General features: G+C 39.2%; 1 protein-coding gene across 6 annotated transcripts in view; it reads left to right on the top strand.

The window, feature by feature from the left end:
• The window catches only part of TNRC6C (trinucleotide repeat containing adaptor 6C), a 111,761-nt gene that overhangs the window by 66,142 nt on the left and 28,401 nt on the right, over window positions 1-17,218 (top strand). For 3 of the 6 annotated variants that reach the window (XM_075044911.1, XM_075044914.1, XM_075044916.1), the window contains 5 exons: window positions 3,544-6,135; window positions 13,858-14,067; window positions 15,324-15,490; window positions 16,160-16,264; window positions 16,716-16,796. In XM_075044911.1, the coding sequence (XP_074901012.1) occupies window positions 3,544-6,135; window positions 13,858-14,067; window positions 15,324-15,490; window positions 16,160-16,264; window positions 16,716-16,796 (3,155 nt within the window). The remainder of the gene's footprint in view (window positions 1-3,543; window positions 6,136-13,857; window positions 14,068-15,323; window positions 15,491-16,159; window positions 16,265-16,715; window positions 16,797-17,218) is intronic. The other 3 variants (XM_075044913.1, XM_075044915.1, XM_075044912.1) reach the window with 2 other exon arrangements.

The following is a 17,218-nucleotide window of genomic DNA, read 5'->3' on the forward strand; positions in this document are numbered from 1 at the left end:
AAAATATTGGCAATTTCTATGAAGAGTTGGTTTCCTAGAAAGTTGGAGGAAATGTATGTGTTAAAAAAAAAACCAAACAAACAACCAAACAAAATCTCTAGATTTAATTATATACAATATTTTGCTTCCATTATTTTTCCCAAATGTTTAAAGTCCTTATGGATTAAGTAGGACTGTGCTACTAGGTATTTAATTTATAGGAATGAACTCCCTTTAGTCTAGAGAAAATGGAAAAATGTCATTTGGTTATTTTCTTCTAGAGACAAGAATATAGAAGTCCTCTCTTCAGCATCAGTTCTGTTCTCAAACTCTGTTATGTTTGTCCAGCAGCAAAGTCACAGTTTTTGCAGCTTCTGTTTATATTGTGAAATATTTTTTTTATTGTCTTTATTTTATCTGACCTGTTTTTTACAAGTTTTGTAGCAGCAGCCTTTGGTGTTAGAACGCATTGTTCCAGTAACTGTTTGGACACTATAAAAGTTATTGCACGCCTCTGTTTTTGCTCTTTTTTTTTTTTTTTTTTTTTTGAATCTATGACTTGTGAAAGGTACCAGTGTGGTCCGGCTAACTCCAGGGCAGGGAAGGCGCAGCACAGGTATACTGCTGCTCAAGAGAGGGCTTCCTTATTTTATGTCACCTAAAAAATTATTGTAATCCCTATCAAAGTAACCACTCTGAGATTAGTCAGTTGTTCTTGCTGAGTGCATAATCTGAACCTCATTAAGAGGAACTATGCTGATAGTACATGAAAGGGAGTAACTATGGAGTTGCAAACCCTTGAAAGGCAAAGGGGTTTGAGCTGTGTGTGCTGCTTCCAAGCCAAACATACTTGGTGTGATATGGTCTAGACTAGATGTGCTTATCCAAGCTGAGGCAAGGCACATGGCCATTTTCAATGTTTAATAGGGGTATCTCTTGGTCTTTATTGTTCTTCCCCCTCATAATTCCCCCCCCTCCCCGTTTATCTGTCTGCTTTTCAAAATCTTGGTATCTTACTTAATGAACCATTTTGCTCCCTACTTTCAGGAATCTTTCTAAGCTGTTTTGTCATCTTCCTCTTACATTCCCACCCCTTCCCTTTACTTTTCTGTCTCCTCAGTGCTCTCAAACTTGTGCACTGCTTTAACCACCATCTTTGGGGGAGAGGAGAAAGAGAAAGAAATGATTAAACAAACAGCTCCCTTTCATCTCATCAGTCTTGGTGCCATTTTTGTTAATATTGAGACATCTTGCACTGTGCTCTTGATCCTTCTTCACAAACCTGCCCTGCACAGACACTCTCGCTTGCCTTGGGCAGCGCCAACCTTCTCCCAGGCACTCACACATGTAGCTTAGGTTTTGGCTTTGACAAGACCTTTTTATTGGAACAATGCATTTGAAGCCACTTTTAAATCTTTCTGTCATGTCTGAAATGCAGTGCTGAATCTCACCACCCACAGTGTTAAAAAAAATCTCGCATAACTCCTCTTATCTGATTCCTTGGTTGCCTCAACTTCTTATCTTCTGGCCTGGACTGCCACTGCTTTTTTTTCTTTGTTCGTTGCCACTCTAAGAATGCTGCTTGGCTCATTTTCCTGACCCTGTTGACCCTTTTTAAGTCACTTCACAGGCTTCCTTTCCCTGCCATGTCTTATCTGGGATTCTGGTCTCAATTTAACACCTGTGTAGCAAACCTAGATAATCAGGTAAATATTGAACCTTCTTCCTTAGCTCTGTAATATAACCAGTTGGCTTTATCCAGGAATAATATGATGCTTTCTTCCTTTTTAGCCATTGCACATAGGGGAGAGATTTTAGGTAAATCCAAGTGGCTCCTTTCATATTCTCTTTTGCATTTGTCATACACGTCAATTATTTAGCTCTTTCTGTGAAACACTAGGCTTCTCCTGGCATCATGAGAAGACAGGTGATTAGCTAAGATTGTTTTCCCTTCCTTCCTCTAACATTTGTACTTTGGCTTCAATTAATTTAAATTTAAAAAAAAAAAAAAAAAGGATGCATTCCATCCTGGTTTAGTGTGTTCTTTCTTCATCTTGATAAATCTTCATGAGGCAACCAAGTAATCACGTCCCTTTATTGAAAAGCTGCAGGTGAAATGTGTGAATAAGAAGACTTTGTCAAAGCGAGAGCTTTTTTTGTTCTTGGAACAATTTTTTTTCAGCATCAGAACACCTGTAATTGGAGGCAGTTAGAGGAGCTAATCACACCAAAATATTTGTGATTTAAATTAATGCATATTAGGCCTCCACTGTTAACAGCTTATTTGGGAGATTTGTTGCATCCATCTTTGCCACAAAATATTCTTCTCATTCAAATAATAAAAAAATAAAAGTCATGTTTCTGCAGATTTACAGCAAGTAAAAATAATTTATATCCAAAATTTTTAAATTAGGTATATGCAGTTTTCTCACTTTAGACAACCAGTTAAGAGGAACTGTTATGCAGGTTGTCACTGGTATGTATCGCTAGGATCAGACTGAATTACTTGCTATAAAATTCCCATCAAAGGAAACCAAAAAGAGTAATCTGTACTAGAAAACTTGTAGAGAGCAATCGGGATGGCAAGTAAATGCAAAAACTTGAACTAAGCTTGAGTTCTTAGCATGAGAAATGCTGAGTCTTCCAGTTTAACTTTGTAGCCTAGCAAGCAATTAGATGCTCAAGAGCTTTTGTTTTAATTTTTTGGATTAACATCTATGTTTGAGGATGTAGACGGTTTCCGAAAAGACTGTCTCCTGAGTACAGTCTTGTACAGAACTACAGTTCTGTACGCCATAACATTGGTTTTCGTTGGTTTGGGGTGGAAATTGGACTGTATGTGTAAGCGCAAAAGAATATTTAAACTGCGTGTAAATCCTTTAAGAGATAAGTTTATTGGCACAACTGTCTGTTGTTTAGAAATGCCCGGGTTCTTTGCTAAAATGTAAGTTACAGTGTTGGTGTTTAAATGTATGATTGACACTGAATAGTAAAGGTGGCTGTCCGTATTTGTTCCCGTACTTACAGGAAGAGTTGAAAATCTAAATGCAGTATGAATGTAGCATGAGTGTGATGTGGTTGTGTATGTAATATCTAATGGCAGGCAGACATTTTATATTTTTTATTGGATGCTCTTTCTTTGTGTTTCTCTGAAGAATGAGAATTGAGTCAAAATAAATGGTAAGAGTCTGCTGGATACTCTGTTTTTTCCAAATTTGCTTTTTAGATATTTCACATAGATTAGTATATTTGCTATCCTTATTTACTTCCTGCTTATTATTTTTACTAGTATACTAAGTGATACAAAACACTTTTGTTGCTCTGTTCTAAAACTGAATTGTTCCATTATTTTAATGGAGAGTTTTGCCAGATTTAAAAAAAAACCCTAAATACGAGCATCGTGCTTTATTGTAGTGAGGAAAATTGCAGCATTATGTTGGAGAATGTACTCTACATTTTAACAGAATGCCGTGTTGTAACTAGCAATGTAAAATAGCACTCAATAGAGGGCTTTTGCAGTGCTTGAACAGTGGACTCATTTTTAACCTTGTTGGATCCTTTCAGATCTCAGCCACAGTGGATTGGGAGACCATTATGAGAATTCCCACTGGGGACAGCAGCCCGCTTTCAGGAGTGAAGGCAACTGCAGCTGGGATAAAGTGATAATAGACAGGACTGACAAGGAAGCGTGGCCTTCCATTACCGGAGCTGAGACTGAGTCTGCCTCAGAATGTACTACAGACACTGACTCTGCCTCCAACTGTGGCTCAGAGAACAGTAGCATGGCTACAGGGAGTGCCCAAGGCAACTTCACTGGACATACAAAGAAAACTAATGGCAATAATGGCGCCAACGGAGCACTCGTCCAAAGCACTTCTAACCAGAGTGCCCTTGGAGCTGGTGGAGCAAACGGTAACGGCAACTCGGCCAGAGTGTGGGGTGTGGCTGCGGGCTCCAGCTCTGGCCTAGCTCACTGCTCTGCCAGTGGTGGGGATGGAAAGATGGACAACATGATGGGAGATGGTAGAAGTCAGAACTGCTGGGGTGCTTCCAACTCGAATGCTGGCATTAATCTTAACCTTAACCCTAATGCCAATCCAGCTGCCTGGCCTGTACTTGGACATGAAGGAACTGTGGGAGCAGGCAACCCTTCCAGTATTTGCAGTCCAGTCAGTGCCATAGGTCAGAACATGGGCAACCAGAATGGGAACCCAACAGGCACCTTAGGTGCTTGGGGAAACTTGCTGCCGCAAGAGAGCACAGAACCACAAACGTCCACTTCTCAGAATGTGTCTTTCAGCGTACAACCTCAGAACCTTAACACTGATGGACCAAATAACACTAACCCCATGAACTCTTCACCAAACCCTATCAATGCAATGCAGACAAATGGACTGCCGAACTGGGGGATGGCTGTTGGTATGGGGGCCATCATCCCGCCCCACCTGCAAGGCCTTCCTGGTGCTAACGGAACATCAGTTTCTCAAGTCAGTGGGGGCAGTGGTGAAGGAATGGGCAGTTCAGTGTGGGGGATGTCCCCAGGTAATCCTGCCACAGGAAACAGCAATTCTGGGTTCAGTCAGGGGAATGGAGACACTGTGAACTCAGCATTAAGTGCTAAACAAAATGGATCCAGCAGTGCTGTGCAAAAGGAAGGAAACGGAGCGAGCGCCTGGGATTCGGGGCCTCCCTCTGGTCCTGGGGTACTAGCGTGGGGCAGGGGCAGTGGCAACAGCGGTGTTGGTAGTATGCATTCTGGAGCTTGGGGCCACCCCAACCGTAACACCAGTAACGGTGTGAACGGTGAATGGGGCAAGCCCCCAAACCAGCATTCCAATAGTGACATCAATGGGAAAGGATCAACAGGGTGGGATAGCTCTAGTGTTACCAGTCCGAATCCTGCCATGCAGCAGGGCAATGAACAAATAAACTCTTGGGCCAAAGCTGCAGCATCTGGCACCACAGCTAGCGAAGGAAGTAACGACAGCGGTGGGAGTCAAAATGAAGGCAGTACTGGGAGGGAGGGGGCTGGAGAGGGCAGGAGGAGAGACAAAGGGATGATAGACCAAGGGCAAGTTCAGTTGCCAAGAAATGACCTTGACCCCAGAGTCCTGTCCAATACGGGGTGGGGACAGACCCCTGTAAAGCAAAACACTGCCTGGGAATTTGAAGAGTCCCCAAGGTCTGAACGAAAGAATGACAATGGAACAGAGGCCTGGGGTTGTGCAGCTACTCAATCTTCAAACTCAGGGGGGAAGAACGATGGGTCCATCATGAACAGTACAAATACCTCTTCAGTATCTGGGTGGGTCAACTCTCCACCGGCAGCTGTTCCAACAAATACAGGTTGGGGAGACAACAACAACAAAGCACCAAATGGCCCGGGGGGATGGGGAGAGTCAGCAAGCTCTACTACTGTTAATAATGCTGCTGCTGCCAAAAGCGGCCACGCATGGAGTGGGACCGCAAATCAGGAGGACAAATCACCTACCTGGGGTGAACCTCAGAAACCCAAATCTCAAAACTGGGGAGATGGACAGAAATCAAATCCAAGCTGGACTTCGGGAGGTGGAGATTGGACAGATTCATCATCTGTTCCTGGACACTTGGGTGATGGGAAGAAGAATGGATCTGGATGGGATTCTGACAATAGATCAGGGTCTGGTTGGAATGATTCCACAAGGTCTGGGACCAGTGGGTGGGGAAATGGCACAAACAGCAAGGCTAATACAGGTACAAGTTGGGGGGAATCTTTAAAGCCAGGCCCTCAACAAAATTGGGCTAATAAACCCCAGGACAACAATGTGAGTAACTGGGGAGGAGCTGCTTCTGTAAAACAGACGGGGTCAGGGTGGGTTGGTGGGCCAGTGCCAGCCAAACAAAAAGAGAACTGTGAGGCAACTGGCTGGGAGGAGCCATCTCCACCGTCCATTCGCCGCAAGATGGAAATCGATGATGGTACCTCAGCTTGGGGCGACCCAAATTACAACAACAACAAGACTGTAAACATGTGGGATAGAAATAATCCTATAATTCAGAGCAGTACCACAACCAATACCACCACCACTAGCACCATTATCAACACAAATATGGTTGAACCTCAGCCATCGCACCAGTCAAGTGCCCAGCCGAACCGGTCCCCGCTGCTTGGTCCAGGTATGAACATATTTTTATAAGATTCTTTATACGAGTACTGGTTAACTGAATGCTGTCTGGCCTGATCAGTGTGTAGTTACACATTAAAGATAGAAATCCTGTATTTATGTCACAGAATAAGTTTATTTGTTTACTCTGAAGCAGTATTAACTTCTTGTCTTGAGGACAGAACCCATGGAACCTGACACGCAAGCTCACATAGTCCAAATGAAAGTAAGAAAGGCTTGAAAAAGTATCTGGTCAATAACGCACTGGGTCCTTAAATTGTTGATCTGTATTTATTTTGTCAGGTCTTCGACAGTTACTTAGCACCTTCTTTTAATTCAACCATTTGAGAGTTTGGGGTCTTTTTGCTAATCTTTTTTCTCTTATTTGTCTCCTGTTACCATTGCTCAGTCTTTGTTCTTGTTTAGACAGTATGCATCTGTTTCTTTTCTGCAAACTGTATCTCTTGGCAACAGATGTTTTTTAACAGTTGCCTGAATCTCTGCTGTTGCTGTTTCTCTGCCTTCTGTTTGTTGTCTTTTATGAAGAAATGGTTCTCTTCTATACTTCAGGTCTCAAGCCTGGGTAGTATCCTGGACTTTTATGTGATTATCATACAGCTGGATTGGTTAAAGATGTTAATATTGAGGGTGGCTGGGAAAAGTTACTCTAACTTCAGCTGCGTTCCAAAGACAAGTTTTTAGGCATCTAGGAATTTTTGTAATGAAAGACAAGGTACTGTTGGAGACAAGCAGCAAGGAATAAAAGATGGGGAAAAAATGAGAAAAATGCTTAGGGGAGAGGTATTTAAATAAAAGTTACTAGCAGGCCCTGCTCTATATCATGACCACAGACTTCTCAGAATAAATCTAATCTTGCAATGCTCTTTGAAATTCTTCATCCGATTTTTGCCTCCAAGTTTTTGTTTTGTCTTGGTCATGGCTAAATATTGACTTTTTAACCATGTTTTTCACCAAGTGGAATTTGTTCTACTTCTCTTATTTCTATCATTTTTCTCTCTGATGTTTTGAAATAATTCTAACTTACTGTAATGTCTGTGTAAAAAATAGTCTTATATTCTCTACTCTGGTCAAATATTTTAATAGTTGAGACTATTTTAATAAAATAAGATGTGCTCCAGAAGGAGAGATCTATAAATAGGTTTGTACTTGGTCAGTCCAACATACATGATCTGTAACTCGTTTACCTTAAACTTATTTAAAATGTTACCCGTGAAACTGACAATTCAGATTTCTGAATTGTAGTGGAGATATCATGAAAATGGGGTTTTGGTTGGGGTTTGGGGTGTTTTGTCTTCTTTTTCTTTTTCATTAAGCTGATTTTTGGATGATTGCATTGGTGCTTGTAGAACTGCTCATGTACAGCAATGTATTGTTAATGCTATTCAAAGAATCGTAACACCTTGCACAGCAAAACTTACTGTTCTGAGTCCTTCTGATTTTGAAAATGGAATTTAAAAACTGGTATTAATCTACAGTGATTCCTCTGGAGAATAGATGGTAGCAAAGGAGGGTTTCTTTGAAGTAATATGTTTATGCAGTCAGAGAACTGCTTATTAATTTGTAACCATCCACTCAAGCTACCACATGACAAGGTTAAAAAGACAGTATTGTGCATCTTGCAAAAATGTTAATTAGATTCTAAGACACTAAAGCAAAAACAACTCTCAGAATATACTTAAGACAGCATGCAAGAAAGACAATAAACTGAATAATAGTGAAGACAATATAAAATACGGTTCTGATATTAAAATTTAGATCAAGTTGTTGAGGATATAAGTTAGGCCTTTTGTTGTGTATTTTTGCTTACATATGCTTACAGTTGTGTACATAGGTACAGATATAAAGGCCATACATGGAATATTTTGAAGGATTATTGTCTAATCTGGAAATGGAATCTAGGAGCAGTCCCCTGTGTCTTTGTATTATGCCCATCTTTACTTTTGACTGTGCCTAAGAGGGGCTAGTCTTGTGCTTATCTTACACAGAGAGAGCAAAAAATGTAATTTAAAATGACCCTATTAGCTTCCCCATTCAAAGTGCAGGAGACCTATTTTTAACATTGCATGTAGCACATAGCATCTGTAGAGCAATATCCTGTTGGTCTTTGTGGAAATTTACACAGACTTAAAACATCTACAAATCGTGTCCCATCTGGGACAGCTAAAAGATGAGAAGCAAGTAATGAGCAGCTTTCCTACAACACAGACATAGGCTTGCAGTTTGTTGACGTGCTGTTTAACCTTATTTTTTTATTACTCCAATTCTCTGTCCCGTTGGCTATGCATTTCCAACCTCTACAATAAGTGAGACAAGAATCCTGTAGCCAGGAGACTTCTGTAATCCACAACCAAATTTCATCCAACAACAGTTCTTTTCCATGTACAATATTTCCATGCACAACATGATTGTGTAATTAAAGGCTGTGCCAAAGGGTAAAGGTTAAGTGTTCATCTAAAATCTTACAACGCTTGAACTAAGTAGTTACCATTAGCATTTTGTCTTCTGCATGGGTCCTGACATGCTTTGCCAATCATTTTTATGATTCCCTGTTATTCAGGGAATATCCTAAATAAGGAATCATGGATTCTGTTCCTGTATAAGTAGGGATGGGTGGCGTAGCTGTAAGATGGCACAGTCACACATCCTGAAAGCAAGGAAGTGGATTTTAATTTTGCTGTACAGCACTACTTAGCCGTTCACAAAGGAGTAGCAGTCCCTTTTGGGTTTTAAGTTTTTACTATATTAATTTAGAAATGGAGGCCAAGTTATAGTCTGGTTATTCAAGTTGTCACCCATCCCCAGAAGTTCTCAAAATTCTTTGAATACAGAACTTAAAAGCTATTGATGGGAAGCAGATGTTGGTACACACTGGATTAAAATGCATAATACTCTAAGGAGTTTCTTTTTCTATTGGAGGGAAAAAAAAAAGGCATGGGGTATAGATAATGTGATAAATGTAGTCCTTTCTGGTTATAGGAGCCTGCTCCCAAACCACTGGTGAATTATTTAGAAAGACAAGCAGAAAGCTAGTGGTTTTGATTTAGATTCAATTTTTATCTAAATTACATGTGTATAATTCTTACTAGCACTTTTCACTCTTGCAACTTTGATACAAGGGGAATAAGAAGTGAGAAAAGGTCTTGCTTGCAAACAGGGATGATTAAAAAAGATTTTTGGATCCCAAACGGCACCAGATCCTTCCTCCAAATGCTGAGGAGTGGGCTTGATGCTCTCCTGTTCCTATTAGGTAGGTAGAGCCTGGCAGGGTTCCAACCCCCCATCCTCCAGCTGAGAAAAGAAACAACAAAAGATAATGTAGGCTTCCCTATGGAGATTTTAGGTTGAAAATTAAGGTCTTTGTGGTTCCTAGAGAGCAAGGAGCTTAGGGCTTAAAAAACTGAACCAGGTCTAAATTTTGACATCTCTGAACATCTCTCTGCTCCTTTTATAATCCTGAGCCATTGTCTCAGTGGCAACTTATGTGTCATTCATAGCGTGTAATTCATGTGAAACAGAGAATGCAAGTGATGCATTTTCCTTACTTTGAACTTTCATTGAAATGGATTTGAAACCCGATCAGCATTGAGCTCCTTTAGGATGCTCATGTGAAAACATAAAATCCTGTTGTGGGTGCTCAGCCCTCTGACAGCCAAGTTCTGGGGGACAGCCAGGTGGTACTGAGAAACCTGCCCTCTATTTTCACACAAGGTTGATCTCATTGCTGAAAGCGAAATAAGAGCTTCCCAAATGCTGAGCGATATAAGGAGGCATGGAGCTCCACTGCATGAACTGGAATACCTTTCAGAAGATGAAGACTTGGAAAGGTTAAGGGTTACAGGTGACTCACATATATAAAAAACCCTCCCTTTTACACACACACACCGTTTCGTTTCTATTATTAGCAGACTAACTAGCGACTATTCAGTAAACAATCTCTTTTCTATCTAATGTCTTCTTTTTTCATCTACATAAGATTCTAATATTTTGGTTTGCCTGTATTGTAGTCATATGCTCTGGTATTTATCACAGACCAAACAACTTCAAGGAAAACAATTTCTGCCATCCAAATGGCTATAGGGTTGTTTTGAGGGAAAACAACTGCATCCTGCCACAGCTTAGTTAACATTTCACTTTCCCTTGAGGATTTCCTGTTGGCTGTGGCCCAATGTTAATTATGTTTTTATTTCTATAAAACAAAGCTCTGCCAATGTGTCCATGTTTATTACTCACTGTGATCTTTTTGTTTCTTGCAATTCTAACAGTGGTTAAAAACTTCAGTATTAAAACCTCACTTTCTTGCCAAAGAACCCTTTAATGGAGCTCATTCTGCAGCAAAACAACATTCATGCAGATCTGGGTGGTTTCTAAGGCACAGGGCTTTTGCTCAGGAAAGCCTAAACGCATATTATTTTCATAAAGTAAAACAATTTTTCTCGGAGCAGAATTTTTGAAAACATTAGGCAGGTTCAGATTTTGAGGCTGCTGTGAAAGTGTTTTCCTTCCAAACAGCTGTGTAAAGGAATGTAAAAGTAACTTCTTGTGTTCATTCAACCCACTGTAATGCATGCCACTGTGAGCTGTGTTTATTGCGAGGTATATGCTAGTACTGGAAAGTGTCACGCTGCCAGAGACAAGCTGTTGGGACTATAAACTCTTTGAACTGATATTCCACCTGTGTCCACCAGCATACTAGGTTATTTTAAAAATTGAGGAAAAAGCTAGTTTAAAAAAAGAGTCTTTTGGAGAATACAAAGTAAATTTCTTCTTCCACCTGTAGAATTTTGCATCATTCATTCAAAAATGTAACTTTATTCACCTTTTTAAGTTTCTAAAATAGGGTCATATGAAGTCATAAAAAGGTAGCAGAGAGATAGTAACGTTAAGACAGCAGGTACTTAACACAGAGGTGAAAACAGGTTTGTGATTGAGAAGTACCCTGGAATTTACATATACACAGGTTAATTTTTGCAGTGCACAAGTTATTTCTCCAGCAGCCTTCAGGTTTTATTTACTAATTTCCTGCACTGAATTTGATCTATTAAGATAGTTTTGAAAACTTTTAGTTGATGCATTTTGTTTGCTTTTATGTACTTGCAGTAAAGACTGGCTCCCTCATTATTTGTAATCCCATATTATTTACTGCTCAGTGCATTTAAAGCACTTAAAATAACTTGGACGTTACACATCTGTGGTCTTTAATCAATGTTGTTGAATTTATAGTAGAGAGCAACAGAAGGACCAGTTCTTTTGAGTTTTTATTATACAACGTTAGCACACTTTGCCTTTTCAATATATGAATTGTGTTTTAAGGTTGATTTCATAAATTGAATTATGAGTTTCCAGTATAGGTTGCACAAACTCAGGGAAATATTAGTATTCTGCACACCTCTATTTGTATTTGTATTCTAGTTGGTGCTTTAGAGATGTTTTGTTTTCTGTTTCATTTGCCTGCAGTTAATCTTTTTCAGATGCCAGTATGATTAAATACACGCAGTTGTCTGACAAGGTTGCCTCCTGAGTAGTGAGGCAGAAGTTCAAATAAAGCGTTCCCTAAATAAAGTTGGCTTAAAGATAGAAGCAGAAAGCTTGAATAAGTATTTTAGGTGCACCACCAAGGAAGTTGTCTTGTTAAGTAGAGGTTCATTTGTATACATGCGTGTGTCTGCGAGTTTGTCTTCTGTACACACTTTAAAATAACCAGAAATTTAAGATATGTTGATAGGGCTTAGAACACAGTATTTTTGTTTCAAATGGAAATCAATGTAATGAAACGGTGAAAATTTGGGTTGTTTCAGGAGTATGTTTTAAAACGCAATGAATCTTGCTGGTAGTGAAGGAGCTTTAGTAAGCTACGTGTTCCTGAACATGTAGGCTTAGTTTGGATATGTTTTCTGTCATATGTGATTTTATTAGTATCTGAGAGAAAGTAGTTGCTTTAAGAAATAGAGCCTAAAATAAATATGTAATATGGTAGCACTGGACCAGTGGACAGATAAGAGCCCATCTATTTGAAAGGAATTTTTTTCTCTGCTAGCCAGGGTTTCAGTTATTATTGGCAATGTATGTTGTTGCCTGCAGTTTCTAGTAACAGAAATTCTGCTGAAATCAGTAAGTTCTGCAAAGACTTGTTCAGTGAAACGTTATTGCTTAGTTATTTTACTGTATTTCAAGGTACTCTTAAATAAATTTCTTGTTGTGGCAACTTCCTTGCCATTGCCTACCTACTCTAGGTGTCAGTTTGTGTAGAAAATGTTATGATTCTGCTCTTTGAAACCTTCCCAGAGTATTTCTGCAGATAGCATTGGGGAGCATAAAAGGAGTAGTGCTGCAGCAAAGTAGGCATCTAGTCCTTTAATTATAAAAATCAGCTGAAAACAGAAACTACACTCTTTTTTGGGTAGTAGCAAAACCCGAGTTTGTTTCTTACCAGATCCAGTTCCATATTGTGAGCTGCCAGAAGTTACACATTTGGCAGGGCAGTAGTTGATCAAAATAAAATACCTGGACTTAATAATACTAATCTCCAATGAAAAGAGAATGAGTTTCTGAATTAGCAGCCTCATTAACAGTGGAAGTTTTAAGCAGATTGAATTCTGCAATATTTGTTGAGATCTTAGTTGTCATGCAATGGAATGCTTGTTGTGGTAATTGTAGAAAAATAGGTTAATATCAGGTATATGTAAAAACTTTGTTTTCTTGTCTGTTACGTATTCGTCTCTTCTGTATATTTTTTAAAAGTACCTTGAACTCTATGATGCAAGTCTGCCTCTGCAGAAAAAACTTTTTTAAAGTGGTAATGGTCGTTTTAAATTCAATTTACATTTTAGCTGTGTTGATCAGTGTTGCTCTTTAGGACTCAGAAGCTATATGGCTGTTCCTGGCACATTCAACTTCAGTGCTAAAATCGGTGTCATATGGATTTAAGCGCATTACATTCAAGCCAAGCCAGACTAAGGCTGTTTCTTTATAGTAGCTTACGTCTTTCAATGAGTTAAAATAATACTCTGTAGGAAAACAATTACTTCTACCTGCTGTTCCTCATGATTTGACTACAGATTCTAATTGCAGTCTTGTCTAGTTCTCCTTAAAAATCATACTTATTATAATGTAGGGGCTCAGTGATGAAGGGATATATAGGGACACACTCAACCACGAGCTGTAATAAAAGCTTTAAGGAATGCATACAACATATATAATCTACGTTGAAAGTGGTAACAAACAAATACCATCTTACTTGTAGGGCATCAGAAAAGAGATTTGATAATTTGTAAATAGTTAAAAGGAATTTAAATAGCTTAAAATCTTTCAGTGAAGCAAGACCCAACTCAAATTTGGGTTGTGGTCTCCTGAACGCTCCCACTGCTGCGTGTGCTCCCCAAGCTCTGTTTGGTCTGCTCTGAGAAGTCACATTGTAAGCAACTGCTCCTTGGGGACCACATCTGGTGCTCATGTGGCAGCCTGGCTGCTTCTGGCTATGTTAAAAAATACTTTTTCTGTCTTGACAACTAGGCATTAGTATTCAATTAAGAAAACTTTTGAGACCAAATCAAAGGCTTTGGGGATTTTTTAATGTGCTTAATTAGAATCACTGTGTCTACTTACTGGTTCATGCTCTTTCCAGAAAAACACTTAAATAAAATGTCCATCTTTGAAATTATTGACAAAAGAAACTTTTCCTCTCATCACTGTTCTTCTCTCCTTCCCCTTGCTTCAGCAGGCTGGGGAGAAATGCCTACTGTCCACTCAAAGACCGAAGCTTCTTGGGGAGAGCCGTCATCCCCTTCTGCTGCAGTTGATAATGGCACTTCAGCATGGGGGAAACCCCCCAGCAGTGGTACAGGGTGGGGAGATAATCCTGCCGAGTCGGCAGGGACATATGGAAGAACAAATGCTCCAGCTGCTGCCCCAGCACTGTGCAAACCAGGTACGTGCGTCAGTGTCACTGTCGTAAGAGATTGGGGAAAAAAGGCAAAGTGTGTGTGTTTCTGCTGGTATTTTTAAACAGCACGTCTGGTTTTCCGTGCATGTAAATCAGAGACTGTCTTAATAATTTCTTTCCCAAAACTACATTAGCTGTCTCAAAATATTGATATTCCAGATACCAAATTCATACAAAAATATGAATATAGTGCAATGATCCAGTAAACGTAAAGGTATTCCTTAGAGTATTTTTGTATACTTTGAAAGCAGTGTAGTAGAGATGCAGGAAGCTGAAACTGCAGAAGAATGTGAATAGTACTTATCCCTGGGTGCCTAAAAGAAATCTGTATTGGTATGAGAAGCAACTGAGCTCAGTCAAGATAGGATTGATTCTGGTAGGAAAAGCAACACATGAGAATGACTAGTCATAACCTCACTATTCGGTTAAACTGAGGGAGTGGGTATCTTTTTCAGCTGTTAAAACTGTTCACAGGTTCAGGAATATCCTGAAGTACTTACTGCTTCACGATTCCTAACTAATGTTATTTGATAAAAATTCTCCATCTCTAAATGCCCTGGAGGCTACAGTGCTTGTTTTAGACTGTGTTTTGTTTCAGCTGTGGAAGTCTTTAAGTTTCACTCCTGCAAAATACTATACTGAGAGAGAGATAGAAGGTCCAGAAAACCTAAAAAAGAGGAGTGAAGGTTTTTAAGATGAGTAATCCCAGCTTTAAACAGAATAAAGCTGAATGAGGTGACTCAACCTTGTCACTGAATGTGAAGTGTTCCCTGCAGCCCACGTGCTCCTTTCAGGTTCCATTGTTATGAGATGGGAATGAGTTTCTGACCGTTAATGACCTCGAAATTTGGTTTTGTTCATTGGGAGAATGTAGCAGCTAAAATGGTGAGATTCATTGAAAGCAAAATAGCAATTAACAAGTGTGTGGTCATACTTTTGGTTCCTTGTTCCTAGGAGACTGGAATGACCATGACCACAGATCTTACTTGTTCAGGAAAAAGCAAGACTTGCTGTTGCTGGACTTTCTCTTCTATAAAGTATTCAGAGGACTTTTCTTATTTTGCTAGCTTCAAAGAAGGCGTCCTTATCATTTAATGCCAATTAAGCTACTTGATGAACCTCTATATCTCTTGAAAATACTCAAATGTTAGCATACTGGATATGGCATAAAAGGATATTTCTGTAAAATTTGCAGAAAATTGAATTAAGATTTTTCTTCTCCCTTTTCCCTTTCCCTCCAGCTTCAAAATCTATGCAAGAAGGCTGGGGCAGTGGTGGGGATGAAGTGAATCTCAGTACTAGTCAGTGGGAAGATGAAGAAGGAGATATGTGGAATAATACTGCTTCACAAGAGAGCAGCTCCTCCTGTAATTCCTGGGGGAATGCCCCAAAGAAAGGACTTCAAAAGGTAGGACAAAAATAAAGATACTCTCTAGAAAAAAGTGGAATTAGTATAACATTTCTAGATTAAGTTGTCACAAATTTTCTGTTGCATTATACCTGAACTCTTAAATTAGACCTCTGACACCTGAACACAAACACAGCTTGCCACTACAGTGGTTCAAGTACAGCCTACCTTGTTTCCAGGGGAAAATGGGAGATCTTTGACTTTAAGCATGTCAGATGCTTCGGGAGTTTTGTTGTTGTTGCTTTTGTTTTCTCTAAGTTTATAAGCTTCCATGTATTCTAAAGAAATGATAATATATGAACAGAAACATAAAAGGTGTTAAAGGGGGCTTTCAGACACTTTTCATGGTGGTAGAAAAGCGAACAGTAGTTTGTGATGAAGTGGTTCAACAAAAAAATACCTATTTCCTGTTTGTGAGGAACAAACAGATAATTGTAAGGTGTGTACTGGTATGAGAACAAAGCAAACTTGTGTTAATGCCGCACTCAACCAAGATCATAGACAATTATGTTAGGAAGTTTTCCATTGCACAGTCTTTATTTCAGGACAAGGCCAGGCTGTAACTTAAAGGAATTGGGAATGCATTTAGCCAGTTTGTTTGTTATTCCATTAGCCAACAGTTAGGCCGGTGATTTGATCAAGTATGGTTGTTTCTTGTACTGTCCGCAGCCCAAAACAAATCCACGCTTGTCCCTTGGTACTTTCTGGAGAACTGAAAGGAAGAGACTTCTTAAGGATTTTGTGATAGAAAAGCTGCACAGAGATCTTTTAAAGGTGTTTATCTAGACGCTCTTGTTTGTTTTTAAGAAAATACACTGAGTAACATTCTTAACTTCAAGGTTGCAAACTTGTTTTTGGGAATGTTTTTCAGGAAGTGTTGTACTATTTCAGAAACTTTTATTTCGTTATGTCTTTCTGCCAAGGATTAAAATGAAATACGTAAATTCAAAGGTGGCTTTAATTCAGTGGTCAGCAAATCAAATACTAAATAGTACACTGAACACCTATTCAGCTGAGTTAAAATTTGTACACTTTGTGGGGGAAGAGAATCGTAGTTACGTTGTTCGGAGGGTTCTTCAATACTTTCTAAATTAATGTACTAATATATCTTTCAGTAGCATGTATTATTAATAAGAAAAACTTACCATGTATTTTATATACATCTCACTAGTATGAATATGGGAACCAGACCATTAATAGAATCTCCTCCCATTTATTTACCAAGGGCATGAAGACATCTAGCAAGCAAGATGAGGCCTGGATCATGAACCGTCTGATAAAACAGCTCACAGACATGGGCTTCCCTGTGAGTAGTGTTCATAGCTAGCACATCTGTGGCTCAGCTTTTGTAGCTTGTAGTTCTGACTTTCAATGTTCCAGAGCATAGCTACAAAAAGATCTTCAGCCTCTTCTTCAGGCCGGGAAGTAGTTCTGTTACCTGCATTTAGACATTTACTTTAATTCCAGAAATCTACAATAAGCTAGTAGAGTGCTCTCTGAAATTACTTGATGATATACTTTGTGTGATGACATTTATAGATTTTTTTGAAGTTCAGAGTTTTATAACAACAGGTGTTACTTTGAATTTCAGTCATAATTCCACTCCTGTTCCCCTTTTCTTATTAAAACAGGTGAAATTAGAGTATATCTGTATTTTTTAGAGAAAAGCATATCATAGTGGTACTTAAGTTGTCCATAGAAAACAGGAAGAAATTTAAACATAACAGT

This window comes from Buteo buteo, chromosome 13, assembly GCF_964188355.1.
Source record: "Buteo buteo chromosome 13, bButBut1.hap1.1, whole genome shotgun sequence".
Classification (NCBI taxonomy): domain Eukaryota; kingdom Metazoa; phylum Chordata; class Aves; order Accipitriformes; family Accipitridae; genus Buteo; species Buteo buteo.